The 17809-nt window shown below is 33.2% G+C and overlaps 1 protein-coding gene across 2 annotated transcripts in view; it reads left to right on the forward strand.

Moving 5' to 3' along the window:
- EPHA5 (EPH receptor A5) overlaps positions 1-17809 on the forward strand; it is a 345686-nt gene that overhangs the window by 275940 nt on the left and 51937 nt on the right. Inside the window, exon 9 of one of the 2 annotated variants that reach the window (XM_042936273.1) lies at positions 17093-17158. The exons of the other annotated variant lie outside the window; for it this stretch is intronic. Within the exon in view, the coding sequence (XP_042792207.1) occupies positions 17093-17158 (66 nt within the window). The remainder of the gene's footprint in view (positions 1-17092; positions 17159-17809) is intronic. 2 annotated transcript variants of the gene reach the window in all.

A 17809-nucleotide genomic window follows, 5' to 3' on the forward strand; every position in this document is an offset into this window, starting at 1 on the left:
GTAGCATCAAGTGGCGATAGTTTTTATTAATAATAATGTAGGTCAACAGGTTTGATTTCTCTCCTGATTCTCTTCAGATTATGAGTATCATGAATATGTTAGTATATTTAGCATTTCTAACATCATTACAATTATGTAGTTTCAGAACTTGGTACGTTTTGGTAAGAAAAATATTGTGTGGAAATATTTTGTCTCATTCTATCCTAATTTAAAATAATGGTAAATAGCCAAATATTTATAATCACACATGTAAATACTGATTTTAGGAAAGCTCTCATTAAAAGCAAATCTCAGTGGCTTATGAATTAGCAGATGTGACTTTATGAAACTGTAATAAATCCAGGCATGTGTATTGATTTAATATCTGAGAGTTGTTATTCCTTCTATTTTCTCATGATTACATGCTTTTTTCTTCAAAGGCTCTGAATCAAAGATAATTAGAGAGAAGATCATAATTTATTAATAACTGACAAATGGGGATCAGGACACAGTAGTGCCAGAAAGACGAGGAGCATAGCAACAACTAATTGCCCACTGTGGGAAGTAAATCGTCCTAGGAAACTGAACCCAAGAGAGTTACTGGTTCAATTGCTCAACATTATTGAATATCCCACCTGCGATTTCTCACAGATCAAACACGTAAACATCACGGCAACTCTCAGGAAGTTATATTGAGGCAAACATTTTGGAGGAAAAATTCTATGACACGGAGATAAGTTAATATCATTGATTTGCAAAAAATATATATATATTATTATAGCAAAGAATCTAAAGACTCAGATTTCATCAAGTATGAAGCATAAAGCAGGTCAAAAGCCTAATACAAGAGAGCAAAATACACTTTTTGTCTGAAGCTCTATTTGCCCAAAAGCTCTATTTCTATAAAATGTGAAAGAGAAAATGCTAGCATGCCAGCAGACACTATGCTCTGACAGAGGACTCTGCTAGGTTTCTGGGAATCTTACTACATCTCTCAGAGCCCACACAGGCTCTCCCAGGAACCTGATATCCAGCTCTACAGAGAAAAATCAATAGCACTACGCTATGCCAAAGGGTAGCCCATCTATTCAACAAAACCCCGTTAATTTCCTGAGCCATGTCTAGGAATATATCCATTGCTGAAAAATGAAGCAAATAACAGTAAAATGCTCCAAATGATTTTAAACTCCAGCTAAAAACCCCATTTGTTTAAGATCTGTGCTCTTTTTAAAAACTTTCATAAACCTGCAAAGAAAGAAATGTTTCTAATGGATTAGCAACTCAATTTCAAACAGCTGCATTCTTTATTGTGCCATGTAGAGGAATTGACTTCAAATATATCTGATGTCTGTGGTAGTTTTAGTGCTACAAAACATATTATATCCTAATTATTTTGCTTACCAAAATTCTTTTTACTATCGCTCACTCCTTGCTTCTCATTATTTCCTACTCCCCTGACTTTTTAATCTCACAGAAAACTGGCATACTCCCCTGTGGTGGGTCTTCGGCAGGAATTTGCTCTGAATAGTCTACAGGCATTACTCTGCTCTTTTGAAGCCATCAATACTGCATAACATCGGTGAATTGTAATGATTATTTGGGGCTTTTGTTCTTTAAATCCCTGTTTTATTTGTTTTGTTTTGTTTTTTTTTTTAAATGACCCGTTATCTTTTCTTCCCATTCTTATGGTCTGGCATTGGGTTCCACATCTCTATCCTGGTCATTGTTTGTTGAGTTCTCTTGAGCCAAGGTAGATCCAAAGGCCAGAAAGATGGTCGAAGTTTATTGTAGGTTGTTTGTTTGTTTGCTTGCTTGCTGTTTGCCTGCTCTTCACACTGCCACTTCCATCTTGAAAGACAAGATACCAAGTGGGGAAAGTGGGACCTCTTTGTGGTGTTTAGTGAAGGAAAGACTGTCTGTTTTTTAGGTGTTCTTAGGATGTTCTTACACCAACATTATAATTCCTCTTCAGTGTCTCTCCAGGCTGAAGCTTTCATAGGATTCAAAAATTCTCTCGAATCTCACAAGCCCCTCTTCTCCACCTCCAAGAGCTCTCCATACCTCTGGCATTGAGTGGCCCTAGTGCCACTTGGACACTTCTATGCCTATTTCATTGATTTTCCTGAAAGATATGTGCTAGGCATTGGTTTAAACTGATTATACCCATAGGTGATATATAAATAGTGCCCACGTTTAAAAAAAAACGAATCTGAGTTTCAATTGAAGTCATGTAATTTTGCTTGTTCATTACTTTAATCATTTAATACTTTGATTGATACTTTCACTATTTCGTACAGAGAGATATCTGGCACAGATATGGAGAAATAGTACACAAAAGAATATAAAGTAAACAGAACATCCAATCACAGAGCAAATATTTAAACAAACATGTTTAAAAATATGTAGAAATATAAAATTAAGTGAAATATTTTCTGTTGATATTATTTTTCTTAGATACACTAGAATCTTACTATAAATCCTCACTGCTAAAGTTGTTTGTGACATCATATATGCCAGTAACACATGCTACTTTTTTAAGGATACCAAGTTCAGCATAAATATTTTAACAGTGTAGATATTAAATCTGTAGAATTATTCTGGTTTTCTTAATTTTCTACAAGTATAATAACCAGGAAAAAGCCAATCTACAGGTCCAATCATCCTCAGGAAAATTTTAAGGTGAAATTGAGCCACCCAAAATGCCTAATTTCTGTCCCATCGTGAAAAAGATGGTGTAAAAATCTAACAAGTTATCATCAAATCAGCATGAATTTAATATGTACATGATAAGTAATGTTGAACTTTGATTATACATAAATTTTGATGAGACAAATATATGATAAACCAGAATTTTACATTTGTATGATGTTTTCTAGTACATGAGGACCTCTTGATGATTTATTTTGATGTCAATATCTGACTCTTTCTGATCTATTCCTATTCCAGCTCTTTCATGTGTACATGTTGTGGTCTGCTAGATTTACCTCTTCTCTAGCCATTTGGAATGTCATGGCCAAGATAAACCCAGCCTTTCTTGGAATCTGAAAAAACTATAATTAATCATTTCAAACCAGTGCTAGTACATACTCTCCAGCTCCAATAGGAAAATAGCTACTTTTTTTTTTATAGTTTTATAAAACAGTCATTATAGATCATTTTTACTCCAAATGTTTGTATTTTTTCATCATTTGAAAATTAATTTAAACCTTATGGTTGCTGGATGTTAACCAATGGCGTATTAGTTTTTATTTATTACTTATTTTTTTAATTGAAGTATAATTGACATGCAATATTATACTGGTTTCAGGTGCAGGACATAGTGTTTCAACAATTATATGCAGTATGAAATGTCCACCCTGGTAAATCTAGTTATCATCTGTCACCATACAAATCTATTACAATATTATTGACTACATTTTTTATGCTGTGCTTTTTGTCCCCATGACATTTACTTTATAACTGGATGTTTGTACCTTTTAATCTCCTGCATCTATTTCATCATCCCCAACCCTCCTCCCCTCTGGCATTTTGAATTCCAAATAGATGTCTATTTTACCACCTAATATTTTTCTGCCCAAGTTCTGAGGCTTGTAAATGTGCATTCCAGAAATTGAAATGGAAGGTCCTTCTGAACATCTCATCTCTCTGGTTGGAACCTGTGTAGTTTGGCCCTTTGTTTCCATCAGTTCCCAAAGCCAGGGTGACTGGAACCAGTTGCTATGTCTCCAACCCTTTGAAAACACTCCACTCTAAGGGGACTCCTAAATAACCTGATTTGGAAGTCTATCAGGGGATCGTCTCAGTACATCATACGTCCTGAAGTGACTATCACTGTCAATCTTGCTTCCTTCCATCTGCTCACCCACTGTATAATTCCTTAGACCTCAAATATGTGAATTGCTGGGCTGCTTTAGCAATGCTCCAACATATCTTTGACTTTAGATTAATGGCCATTTCCTTACATGAACGTCCTGATTTTTTTGACCTTACCAAGATCTCTTGCAGCCAGCCTTTTCTATACATTTCAGTCTGCTTTTTACACTGTGTGTTAGTTAGTTGGCATGGTTACAATGATTGTCCTAATTTCTTACTAGTTGGTATTTTATTTATGCTTGCATTTCTTAATTTTCTGATTAAAAATTATATAAAATATGCAAGACAAAATGCAGGAAGAAAATTAATCATATTTATCCACCAGAGGCAATCAATATTCATGTTTGGCCCTACATACTTAAGATCTTTACATATATATAGTTGAGTTCATAATTTATAATTTTATTTTCTGTTTTTCTTTGATGTAACATCATCATATAAAGTTTTCCTGTGTAAATTTTAAAAGCAAATTTAGGAAGTCTTTTATATTCTAATGTCTAACTTTTCCCATATGCTGTCCCTTTGGTTTTGTTTGTTTCTTTTCTTCTGTTGTCATTGTTATGAGGGAGAGGGGTTAATATTTCAATCTTTAATGTCCTTAGAACATATTTGTATAATTCAATGTAAGGATAGTGAATACGAATATTTTTAAGATTGTTGATACAAATTGACAAATGTATCAAATGACAAATGACAAATTGTAAATCATTGCACGAATTACCATTCCCCCAACAGTGTATGACACTACCTAATGGGTCACAAACTAGCCAGTCTGTTAATTTAATAGAAGAAAAATATTCTGTATTTTTAATTGCATTTCTTTTTTTATTTTTGAAATTTAATAGGCTTATTAATATATATGCAATAACTGTACTCATTAGTTATTTTATTACATGTTTTATAAATTAAATATGCATACTCTTTACCCACTTGGACTAGTGGAATCTTAGTTCTTTGTATACTAAAGACACATCATTAGAAGTGTCAAGATTTGTTTACTTTTTAGTAACATTTGTTTTGCATGTGATACAGTTGTTAATTGTACCTTTTGGGGAATCTAAATTGATATTTTCTACAAATTTATGTGAGTATAAGAACTGTTTATCACTCTCTCCCAAAATTGTTTCAGGTCTTCACCTGTAGTATATACTAAGTAAGTGTCTATATAGATATTCTTTTATCTATACTGCCTCTGGGCTAGCAAAACATTCTAATCTAATTTGGTCCAGGATCATGTTAGTTTAAATATAATTTTAAAATGTGTTTCATTGTTTGGTCTAGCAAATAACTGTTGGGAAATCACATATAGTCATAATTACAAGTATTTTATATAAGTACTCTTATGGGTCCATACATTGATATACAATTATATGTATAAAAAACAATTGCAATCATAATTGACCATTGTTATATATATGTGTACATTAAAATAGTTAGCATTTATTACCATTATATTCAATTTTTTTGAAAACTTTTTAAATGTTTAATTATTTTCAGAGAAACACAGATAGCCTGTGCAAGCAGGAGAGGCAAAGAGAGAGGGAGAGAATCCTAAGCAGCCTCTGTGCTGTCACCTCAGAGCCTGCTATGGGCTTGATCTCATGAACTGTGACATCATGACCTGAGCTGAAATCAGAGTCAGAGGCTTAACCGAATGAGTCACCCTGGCATGCCCATATTCAAGTTTTAAAACTTATGGCAACTTCTGTAATATATGATTTCAATGTTACTGACCCGTATGAATAGAAAACAAAATGTGCTTACATGGAATTTGAATAGTTTGATGTGAAAATGAACACTTAGTTTCTTGTTAAATCAATCTCATAATTAATTCAGTTCTCCTGTTTATCACAAAATAAACACAGTTCTTATATTTTGATAATTTGAGTATACTTCCACAATTACTTTAATTATTTGAGTGTGAAATAATTAAATTTAAACATTAGTCCTTCTAACTCCTCTACCTTATAAATTTAATGCTGCTATAAATGATTCAACTCTGAAAAAATATTCAACAGCCATAATGGAGGGAGCTAAGTAGGTCAGAACTTACATAGTGGCTTATTTCTTTGATTAATATCTTCTTTTTTGACCCACTCATTTTTAATTGATATTATTCTACATTAAGACAAATGGCTGTTTAAAACAAATGTTACTATGCTTAAAATATTTTTTTAAGCTGGCAAAATTAGCATCACTTTTTTGCAACCTTATCCGTTCTTAGTTTTTCCTCTCTACTTCTCTCAAAATAAATTAAAACCTAAAGTAGCTAAGCACAAGCAGGTTAGTCATAAGAGTCATATACTCTTCTCAAAGAGGCTTTACAGATAGACCTGTTTCAACAATGAAATGACTGGGAGGGAAAAGCTCAGTGGAAGGAGCTCACAGTATCTTTCGGCTTCTATAAATGGAGGTAATTGATGTTTGCCCAGTGACGGCATCATCCTGTAGGAGAAAGCAACATGATTCAGTATTTTGTGTATCAACATTATTATTGTGCCAGAACAGAACTAAGATGCCAGTTGATTGTGAGGATAAATCTATGCAATTTTCCTGTATTGAACTAGTAAAGTTATCTCATCTGTGGAAATAAACAAAAACACCCAAATGAGAACAAGCAAAGGCTATTTATTAAGAAGTTGCTATAGCAAGGGGATCAGCCACCATCACTTGCATCTGGCAGAAACCCAACGGCAGGCAGTGGAGTGTAAAGCTTTAAAATGAAGAGAAGGGAAGGCTTCAGTTTTTCCCTGATTGGAGGCTATTGGCATGGGATAGCTGGAGGTGGGCTAACTAGAAGCGGAACATCCTGTGGGATTGCTTGTGGGGGCATGTTTGGTGTCTTCTACTTAGAATGGACAAAAGTTAGTGAAGCTGGTATTTATTGATAAAGTCTGACTAATTGATCACTCAGGTCAGTTGCTACAGAGCTTGTGGTTTGGCTTCCTAGACTGGTTGCTGCAGGTCTGGCATCAGAGTTCTGTTTTGTTTTTGTTTTTTTTTTTTTTGGTCTAGCCATTGTCCCTTTGTACATTCAGTCTCTCACACATTTCACTAAATAGTAGTACAGGTCTTTTTATAAGATGAGTGTTCAATAATGAAGAAAAATTAAAAAGGAGTGAAAAATTTAAGGAGTGCAGCCATGAATATACTGTGAATTGCTTTTAGTAAGTGATCAGATAAATAACTATTTAAAATCAGTAACACTTTGAATTTTATAGGTTAATGAAAGAAACCATGTAATTTTGCAGTGAGAGGATAGAAATTGTTTAAGAAGAATTTTGTTTTATCAGGCAAGTTAAGAAATGATATGTCTTTCCAATGCCAGAAAACAGGGATAGAGGAAAGAAAAAAAAAAGAGGGGGGATTGAAATTGAGACAAAGGTGAAAAAAAAATTTTTTTTTTTGCATTTTTAGTGGTTCTTAATATCAAACTTTTCCTTTCCCTACCCGTTTGCCGATTTTTGAGGTCAGATCAAAGTTTATAGTTTGTCCCCTACCTATGCAATGCATACCAGGTTCTACTTCCTATTTGCCACTTGATGAGTTTTCAGCAGATTATAACTGGACTGATCGAGAGTTTGTCTATCAAATGCACAGCAAGCCAATAAAGACTGACACCAAGCTTCTGCAGTGAAAAAAGATAGGTGATTTATTGGTGTGGTACTACACAGGAGAATAGGAAGCTTGTCCTCAAAAGTCTCACACTCCCTGATGGCTTGCAAGTGAGGATTTTAGGGGCAAAATTTGGGGCAGGGGTCTTTCGAAAAGGTGGACACCATTTACCAGAAGCCCAGGAGGTCATGTTAACAGGTGTTCTGGCACCACTTCTGCTTGCCAGAGGTCTTTTCCATATCAAGAGACTTGAAATCAAAGAAAGAAAAGAAAGAAAAGGAAGAAAAAGAAAGAAAGGAAGAAAGAAAGAAAAAGAAAGAAAGAAAATCTTTATTCTTCCTGTTAGAGACTTCATTATATATTATATATTATATGTTATATATTATATGTTATATATTATATATTATATGTTATATGTTATATGTTATATATTATATATTATATATTATATATTATATATTATATATTATATATCATTATATATTATATATCATTATATATATCATTATATATCATTATATATATCATTATCATTATATATATCATTATCTATATCTATCTTTAGGATAGTGCTGATTAACTACTTATCCTACACTTTCTTTGAATAATAAGCAAGCATTCCTTTCCCTTGGGCCTCAGCCTACATGTTCTTTAGCCATTTGGGCCATGCCTAGGGTGATATGATTTATAATGTACATTTTTCCATCTGACAAGAGCTGACAAGATGGATACCGGCTTCAAAATTAAAACCAAAACATCACAGATAGGTGATAAAAGTATGTAGTCCAAATATAGTAAAAAGACATTAGTGTTTTATTGACCATATCTAAATTATAGCTTACATATATACATATATATATATATATATGTAAATATGTATATATTTCTACATATTTTCATGTATATGTAAATACATATGTCATATATAAATGTATACACGTAAGTGTATAACAATATAGTAGGGACATCTAATCTTCAAATTTGAGTAATATAAAAACATTTAAGCGATGTATCAAAAGGTGAAATGTGATTTTTCTGTTCAAAATATTGCACCAGAGCAGCCTTTTGCATAAGTACTTGATAGATCCTGTAACCTCTTTTTGTTATGGCTCACCAAAGTAGATTTGTCTGACCTTGGTGACCTGTAGGGTTTGCTTTTTTAATGGGATTTGAGTCTTTGATATGCTTCCTACTTTCATAGCATGGGCAGTTGAATAGTCACACATGTCATTTGAATGTAACAGTTAGTATTGTATTTTTAACAATTGGTACAAGAATAAATAGAGGGTATGGTTATTTTCTCCTTGATGAATACAGAAGTATTGTTACAGAAATGGTAAATTTAAGCTGGACCTGAAGGATGAAGAGGAATTTTGAGTTTGTTGATAGTGAGCATTAAGGAAGGTGTATAAGAATGAATGCACATAGCGTGTTCAGTTTACTGTGACTCCCTAGACATCTACAAGGCCTTCACAGCCTCTACCTGTGACCCTCCCTATCCTGATCTCCGTTCTTCCTGCTTCATTAAAGGCATGAGCTTTCTTTTATACAAATATGATATATATGTCTATGTAACATGTAAAATTATGTAAATAAATATAGATGTGGTTCTGGTTTACTCCAGTTCAGTAACAGTTCAAAGAAAATCTTTTATATCAAGATATCCACTTCTTGAAAGCTCTTCTGACAAATCTGTGGCAAAACTGAGTTTGCTTTCATATAACTATATGTAAGTCTGTGGTCCAATAGACACAAGGGAGAAATAGAGAAGCTGAATACAGATAATTTTATAGTGTTGCTATTTTTGAGATATTATGACTACACTTTAATCCAAGTAGCTAATATAGAAATATAGAAGTTCAAAAGAATCTGTCGTGAAACATTAAACTTAGCAATTAAACGTGTAAGGATAAATATTAGGAAAAAAAACTTGTGGTTTAAAAAGGTAGAGAATACAATGTAATTTACAGTTACTTAACAAACCAGTCTTCATGGTTTACATGGTTGTATGGTTACAGATTTCTGGAGAATTATTTAAAGTACTTACCAGAGAAAAAATTGTTTTTAGGCACCTCTAGACACTTCAGAAGTTTTTATTAACAGCAGACCATTAATATGCTAATTAATAACCTTTCCTTTTGTATTCATTAGGCAAATTCCCCTAAGACTATTATAAGACACAACATTCAATTCAAGAAGTATTTATTGAGCACCTATTGGATCAGCGGTGTCAATCTGGAGGAAATTTAGAATCCACTGACAGCTTTTGAAAAATAATGATACCTGGGTCCCACAACCAAGCTACAATATTTTGACTTAATTGTTCTAGGGTGAGGCCTGGGCATTGGTTTTTGTTTGTTAGTTGGTTTAAATATCACCTGTTGCTCTAATCTGTGGCTAGGTATAGAATTATTGCACAATGTGGTTTCAAACTTGTTTTTATATAATTTCTTATTCTTAAAGCACAGCACATAGATTGTTAGTAAATGTTTGCTAATAAGGAGAATTATTGTGTCCACTACTGCAGCAAAAAAATTTACAAAGGTGGTTAATATTTGGTAAAATTCATTTTGATTTCCTAAATATATCCTGGAATAAGCAGACTGAATCTAACATGTTCAATAACATTTTCTAGTTGCATCAGTGGCTTTACCTGTGGCATTCATGGAAAAAGAACCTGTTTTGTAATGATATTTGGCCTATGAGAATGATTAAAAGAAATATAGAAATCTTCATTAAAATATACCTTGGGAAAATAGATCAATTGAAATGTTGTCTAAAGATAACTCACATCATGCTTTCCTTCTAGGTCCTAATAGTCATTTTCAGAGTAAGAAATAAAAAGAGTTCCTGATTCCAAAGTTAAAGTCAGTAGGTTTTTGTTTGTTTGCTTTTGTGACTTTTATCCTTGAGGGATGGCTGCATATGGCACACTTAGATTGGTAGAGTTTGGGGATTTGTCTTTATTTTATGAATCTTTGAAGTATGTATAATTATGTAAACTTTACCTTAGTCACTTATATGATTTTATCTCTATTTTATACGTGTCTTTGACTAATTGACTAATAGTAGAGTTTGGGTCATTGAGTAATGTTATGGCACCTATCCTTTAATACTTTGGAACAGAATTTGCTATATTTTGCTACAGTAAGGGCTTGACCCATATGGAGGCATTTTAAGTGAGGTATGTAATTTATTGTGAATTAATTGATCAGATTTTTTTTTAACCTGGTAACAGGCTATTTGTGGAGAAAGAAAGAAAGGTTATAGCAGGGTTCTCCACAACAACTTTTAAGTTTTAAGATGAGTAGCCAGTTGAAGAGAAACATAGGACAAGGTCTGGAAGAGTCCCAAGTGCAAAAGCTTCTAGCCCATGGAGTTGAGGTAAATCACCCTCCTAGTACATGGATGTGTTCAGCAAATGAGAAGCTCTCTGGACTCTGGACTTGGGATTTCTATGGAGGCTTCATGATGTAGGCATGATTGATCACTAACTCCTTTTCTAGCCCTTTTCCCCTCTCTGGAGAGTGAGGGGTGTAACTGAAAATTCCATACTTCTAACTATTTTTAATTTTTTTTTGAGAGAGAGAGAAAGCACCTGTGTGTGAGCATCAGAGAGGGGTGGAGAGAGAGAGAGAGAGAGGGAAAGAGAGAGAAAGAGAGAGAGAGAGAGAGAGAGAGAAAGAGAGAGAGAGAATCTGAACCAGGCTCCAAGCAGGCACAGAGCCCAGTGTGGAGCTTTATCTCAAAACTGTCAGATCATGATCTGAGCAATCAAGAGTCAGATGCTTAACCAACTGAGCCACCCAGGTGTCCCTGAAAATTCCATACTTCTAATCATGACCTAGGTGTTTCTGGTGACCAGCCTCCATCTAGGAAACCACCAAGAGCCATTTCATTAGTACAAAAGAAATTTTTATCACCCAGGAAATTCCTAGAGATTTAAGAGCTTTGTGTTAAGAAACAAGGTCAAAGACCAAATATAGAATGAGAAATGCTCCTAATGCTCTTATCACTTAGGAAATTACAAGAGTTTTAGGAGCTCTGTGCCAGGAACTGGGGTCGAAGATAAATGTTAGAACAAAAGATTCTCTTAGTACCCCTATATACAAGGATTTTAGGAATTCTGTGTCAGAAACTGAGAAGCAGATACTATATATGTTTCTTATTATTTCACAGAAAGATATGAGAATGCTTGGAACTTGATTAGGTAAGACTAAGAGATACACTGATGTTTCTCTTATTTTTTTCCCCACTAATGTTTTAAACCCATCTACCAGGGACTTGTACTTAGGCAGGACTATTGTTAGTAAAGCATCCCAGGGGATAATAGGGAGGCACCTGTAACCGTTGCTGGGGGATAAGAAGCTCTAGAATGAGAATAAAGCAGAGAACTAGAAAAAAGATTGAAAAATTACGGCATATAACTATATCTTTTTCTAATTTGTCTAGACTACGACTTGGAAATAGTGATTGAATTGCACACATAAATCCCAACATATGTATTAGATGTGGTGTTCCCCTCAGAGTAACTCAAAATCACAATTTAGAAAAAAAATAAATTTAAAAAAAAGTTCTTTATAACCATTTTGCATTACCTTCTTTTCAGGGTGGAATAATTTTATGCCTTTGTGCCAGAAGCATGGAGAATGAAGAGTAGAGTTTGGGAGCCACATACATTATAATTATGCTTTTTATCCCTCGCTCAGTTTTTGCAAAAGATTTCTGCAGGGTTTTAGCCTGGCTTCAACCGGAAATCAGTACTAAGTCTTAAAAGAGGGCAGGGAATTAAGACACAGATGCAAAAGATACAGCATTACAAGATTTTTTTTTAAATCTGGAAGACAATTAACATTGTCAATGTTAACTATCAGTGAACAATTTCCTCAGCTCTTCTGTTTTAAATATTTGTTACACATCTAAATTATTTTCATCATTTAAAAACTGATAGAGTGTAAATGACAGCATATTGTGATAAACATCATAATTGGAATTGTTTAAATAATTTGTATCATTTTCTTAAAATTATAAAATGAAATAACCCCCAAAAACTGCAGAGAAAATTAAAATCACCCCATAATGCTAATTAATTTAACAATCCAACAATAGCTCTTAAAAAAATACTTGTTGCCATTTTATTTCTCTACACACTAATTAAATATTATATATACCTTATTGATTTTCATCACATCATAGATTCCACAAATATAATTTGTTTATTTCAAAATATTCATTAGCTATTTAGTTCCTTTAATATACCCAGACTCATGTATATTTTCTGTACCTCATTCTTTGCCCCAGGACCAGATTATTATAATATTGTCAGTTTTAAAACTTCAAAGCTGTCACTTTGAATCTGGGACAATGTGAAGAGCCTCACACTGGATTATGAAACTCATTCTTCAAAACTGCCTTGTCGTAGAGTCTCCACTATTATCTCATTTACATCAATGCCTGGTTTACCCAGACTATACATATAGTAATGGATACATCCAGGACTGCCCCTAGTTTGACTACAAACGCCATAATCTTCATTCTTTTGCTATACAGTGGTGTCTTGCTCTTTGATAGGTTTTGGAGGATTGTTTCCTAAAGGATTGATTCACTTTTCAGGGTGGCCTAAGCGCCACTCTGTTTTCTCTACCACTGAGTACCATCTGTTGTTGTTGTTTTATTTTAAATGGGGAAACCACAGGGGTGGCTGGGTGGCTCAGCTGGTTAGGCATTCGACTTGGGCTCAGGTCATGACCTTCCAGTCTGTGAGTTTGAGTCCCACATCAGGCTCTGTGCTGATGGCTCAGAGCCTGGAGCCTGCTTCTGATTCTGTCTATTTCTCTCTGTCCTTCCCCTGCTTGCACTCTGTCTCTCTCTCTCAAAATTAAATAAACAAAAAAATAAATTCTAAAAAAAGAACATAAGTTATTTATAAATGGGGAAACTACAGAACCTTTTGGTTTTCTTACCTTTTTTAAGTTTTTTTTAATCAGTAAACTGAAAATATTTGTTACCTGATTAAAGTACCTGTTTTGTGAAATTACTCTTCCTGCTTTTCTCTCATTCATCTATTAAGATCTTAGTGTTCTTCTTTTCTGTTTGTATGATCTCTTGTTTAAGAATTTAAATCATTTATCCATAGCCTGTAGTCTTGGTTCTCTGATCTAGTATCTTTGAGAATTTCTTCCCTAGAGTTATAATCACCTTGCTTTGGTAGGAGGGAGGTTATCTTACTTACACTGACACACTTCGTGCATGTATTGATCAACTCTGTGTAAGTCCTGGCTAAAGTAATTTCATTTGAATCTTTTTTGGGTCTGGAGAGCTTCTGTTATCATATTTTAATCTTCCGAAGGACAAATCGAAATATCTTGTTAAAACAAAGACCAGCAGTTTTTCATTATAAGCCTGGGAGAGCTAAACTATTTTAAACTTGGATAAAACTTGTTATAGCTGCGTGCCGTTACTTACAGACTTCCAGGTGCTAAAAACTGATGAGAATGCAGATGTGCTGTGTTGAACCATAGCTCACATAAATTAGATTGGCTGCTATTTCTAGCACATTTTGGTTTCTATTTCTAAATTATCTCTGAGGCTTGTAAGCATTTTCAACCTGTACTTCAAGTATGTATTGATTAAGGAAAGAACACGTATACCATCTGGTGCTGAGGTGTTACTGTGACAGCATCCTCAGACTTTATTTTAAAATATTTACTTGGGGGGGGGGGTGGCTATACTGCTTTAGATATTCATAGAAAAGGAACTTCAGTTTTAATCTTCTTGATAACAGAATAATACATAGGGTGCTATGATCACTAAATCCTTACAAAATATATTTTGTAGAACTGAGTTTTTCCAAAAAAAATTACATTGACCATTTTGTATTTATATGAATCGGTCTGAATATAATTAGCTATTTAGTTACATTGTAAATGGAAATACTTAGTATGATGATATTATATGGATCATCAAAAAGCTAATTCATCTGAGATAATAAGTATCTAGTTTGTCACTCTAAGTATGATATTACTAAGAGGAATAAGCTACCACTCTTCTCCCAAAATGCATGATATGCCAGATATTGATCTAAGTGAATTTATGTATTCTCACTTCATTTTTAAAAAACCTTTGAGATAGGATCCATTATTATTTCTATTTTATAGCTGTCAACTGAAACACAAAGAGGTTAACTAACTTGTCCAAGGTAATTTATTTATGCCACTTAAAACAAGTCAAAGACACTATCAGTGCAAATCTAAAGCAATGACTCAGATAAAAGCAGTAGCACAAGTGTTTGATTTTACATGATTTCATATTTTTGATTAAAGTTTATTAAAACTTTAAAATCTTAGTGCTAAGTATGGTGGTTTAAGTTCTTCGTGGATTTGGCGTTACTGCGAATTGCATGTGTATGTGTGTGTATGTGTGTGTATGTATTAAACTATAAGAAAAAAATCTTATTATAATTTTCAAATTAAGAGGACTGAAAAAATATTATTTTTAGAATCATTCGTGTGTTTTTGGAGTCTCAGAACACTGGCTGACTATGAAATCCTAATAGGTAATGGCCGACCACAGTGAAGTTATCACCTTCCTAAACACAATTCTACATGAGTTTATAAACAGTGTACCCTGAACTAGAAGTATGTTTGTACTTTATTAGGAGATGACATCATCCTTTTTTATTAATCACTGAAAAATAGATACATTTGTCAACAATTATTATTTATTACTGATGGAGTTGAAAATGTGTTGTTTGAAATTAACACATACATGCAAACTTTCCACATTCATAGCTATCAGTAAATTTAAATAATTGTGCCATTGTTAATATCAGTTACAGTAAAGCACTGACTACTTGCGGATGTCATTCATTTCGTTTAAACTGTGAAGAAATAAAACGATTAAAGAATCATCCTCATCTTAGGAAACTGATAGTCTAAGAAAAGAAGTCAAACATTCTTTAAGGACAGATAGTAAGTGTTTTAGCCTTTGCAGACCGTACATTCTCCATCATAACTACTCAACTATGTCAGAACAACACTAAACAAGCCACAAATAACAAGTAGAGTGTGGCAGTGTTCTAACAACACTGCATTTACAAAAATAAGTGGGGGGCTAGTTTTGGTTCATGGGCTGTAGTTTATCAACCCATAATCTGAGTGCTAATATAAAAAGAAACATTAGGAAAATTAATTTATAGAAGAGATCAGTGTTTAAGATATTTATGAAATAAATGGAATTACAAAGAAATATATCAAGATCTGCCAAAGTATTTCACAGATATTTTACCTAATCTTTAAGTATTTCAGTATTTTGATATCCTGTAACTTTGTATTTCATTATCTCCACAGTGAAATAAGTTTTGGCATATTTTAAAAAATGTATTACAATAAATAGTCAAATAGGAAGTAAATGTCACAGGAACCATTTTTATTTACTAGGATTTCACTTTAGTGACAGTCAAATTTCCAGACAATTACTAGTCCTAAAAATTAAAACATCATCAGTTTTCCGAAAAAAAAAAAAAGAAAAAAAAATATATATAAAACATTGCCTACTTTTCCTTTGAAAAAGACCCATTGAAATTTAATTTGGAAATATTTGCCTACCTTTGTTAGCATTTCCAAATTTGTTGTATGTTTATATTTTATTTTCTTCTCTTTATTTGTTATAAAATAGAGTAGATACATTTCAAGTAATTAAAGTTCAAAACAGACAGATTTTAGAAAAAAAACCCTTGGCCTGCTGGTTTATGGTATCATTGCTGAGCTCATTTCTCAGTTCTCTTGAAATCACTATGAATGCTATTCATAAAATATATAGACAAATGAATGCATTGAAGCACTAAATAAATTCTATGTTATATCCTGTGATCAGTTTATGTGGTTTCTAACAACAAAGTGCATTTTATAAAATAATTTACTTGGTATTTTCTGGATTTTTTATGAATATGTGAAAAATTTGAAAGAATCTTGAATGTTGCAGTATCCAGAAAAGTGCATGTATTATATGTAGTTTGCTTTTTTTAATATAGCAATAGCTCTACAAATATATATTTGGAGATGCATTTTTTAAACCTGAATATGTAAATTTAAATTGGTAGCCTTCCATAGGTGATTGGAGAAGTCATGTAAGCATAACATCTCGATAAGCTGTAATAAATAATGCCACTGGCATAAGAAATCAGTGGGTCAAATGGGCAGGACATTACTCTCCCTCCTAAATTTATAGGTTCTATGCAAACATGTATTTAAAGGACAATTTAGCATGTCTTCTGAATATAAATTTTGTAGGAATTCCTGAGGAAAGATATATTTAAGTGGGCTTACATTTTTATTTGTATGTCTATATTAATTGCATAATCAAATACATTGGCTCATTATATTTCATACTGAATAAGCATTTTAAGAAAAATAAAAATAACTATTTAATATAGCTCTGTATTTCTTAAATCCATAAAATGCTTTTTAATTTGAAAGGCATTGTGGAAGAAGTTTCATTGTAATGCATTTAGGGATTTTGCTTTTGAAAAGCAAAGCTGACACCTGTCTAAATTCATAGTGTCTTTATGCTATACTGAGGGAGTGGGATCTCTTCCTTATCTTGGGCTCTCTTGTTTGCTTTTCAGTTGCTGCGAATGTGGCTGTGGAAGGGCTTCTTCCCTGTGCGCTGTTGCCCATCCAAGCCTAATATGGTTAGTGTTCCCCTCCCGCTTTCACTCCTATGTAATGTCCCACCTCTATGTATTATTGTCAGCATTCCTTTTTTTTTTTTCCCTCCATTTGTGTACATTTTAACAGTTAGTGCACCAGGTATGCCTAAAAGGAGAGTAGATGGAAACCAATTTCCAAAGGGGAATCTTAAGTGATTTCACAAGGGATAATTGTCAATAAAATATACATAGAGCACATCATCCTTATCTCAAGCATTCATACTTCTCTTCCAAAGCTTTTACTGTGGTCCTGATTTAAACCAGAAGCTGTAAGATTGTAGATCGTAGCATCTGTTTCACATTTAACATGTTTGTGTGTTTGTTGTTCCATTAAGATGAAAATCATATCATATATGGAAATGGAATGCTACCTCTTGACGAAATGCTATTTCAAATCACCATTTCTCTCTAAGAACCATGGAATGACCATAACTTAACTGGAATTTTTTTTTTTTTTTTTTTTTTTTTGGTAATCATTGTGGATATATGTGGCATTGGAGAACAGAACCACATGTAATTTTAAATGTTTTTTCAATATTTTAAGTGTGAATAATTTCAGATATTTGAAGTGATATTTCTAATTTGATACTGGTGAAGTAAAAAATATGCACATATTGGAGATCAGGGTCCAAA

This window comes from Panthera leo, chromosome B1, assembly GCF_018350215.1.
Source record: "Panthera leo isolate Ple1 chromosome B1, P.leo_Ple1_pat1.1, whole genome shotgun sequence".
In the NCBI taxonomy this organism is placed as follows: Eukaryota; Metazoa; Chordata; class Mammalia; order Carnivora; family Felidae; genus Panthera; species Panthera leo.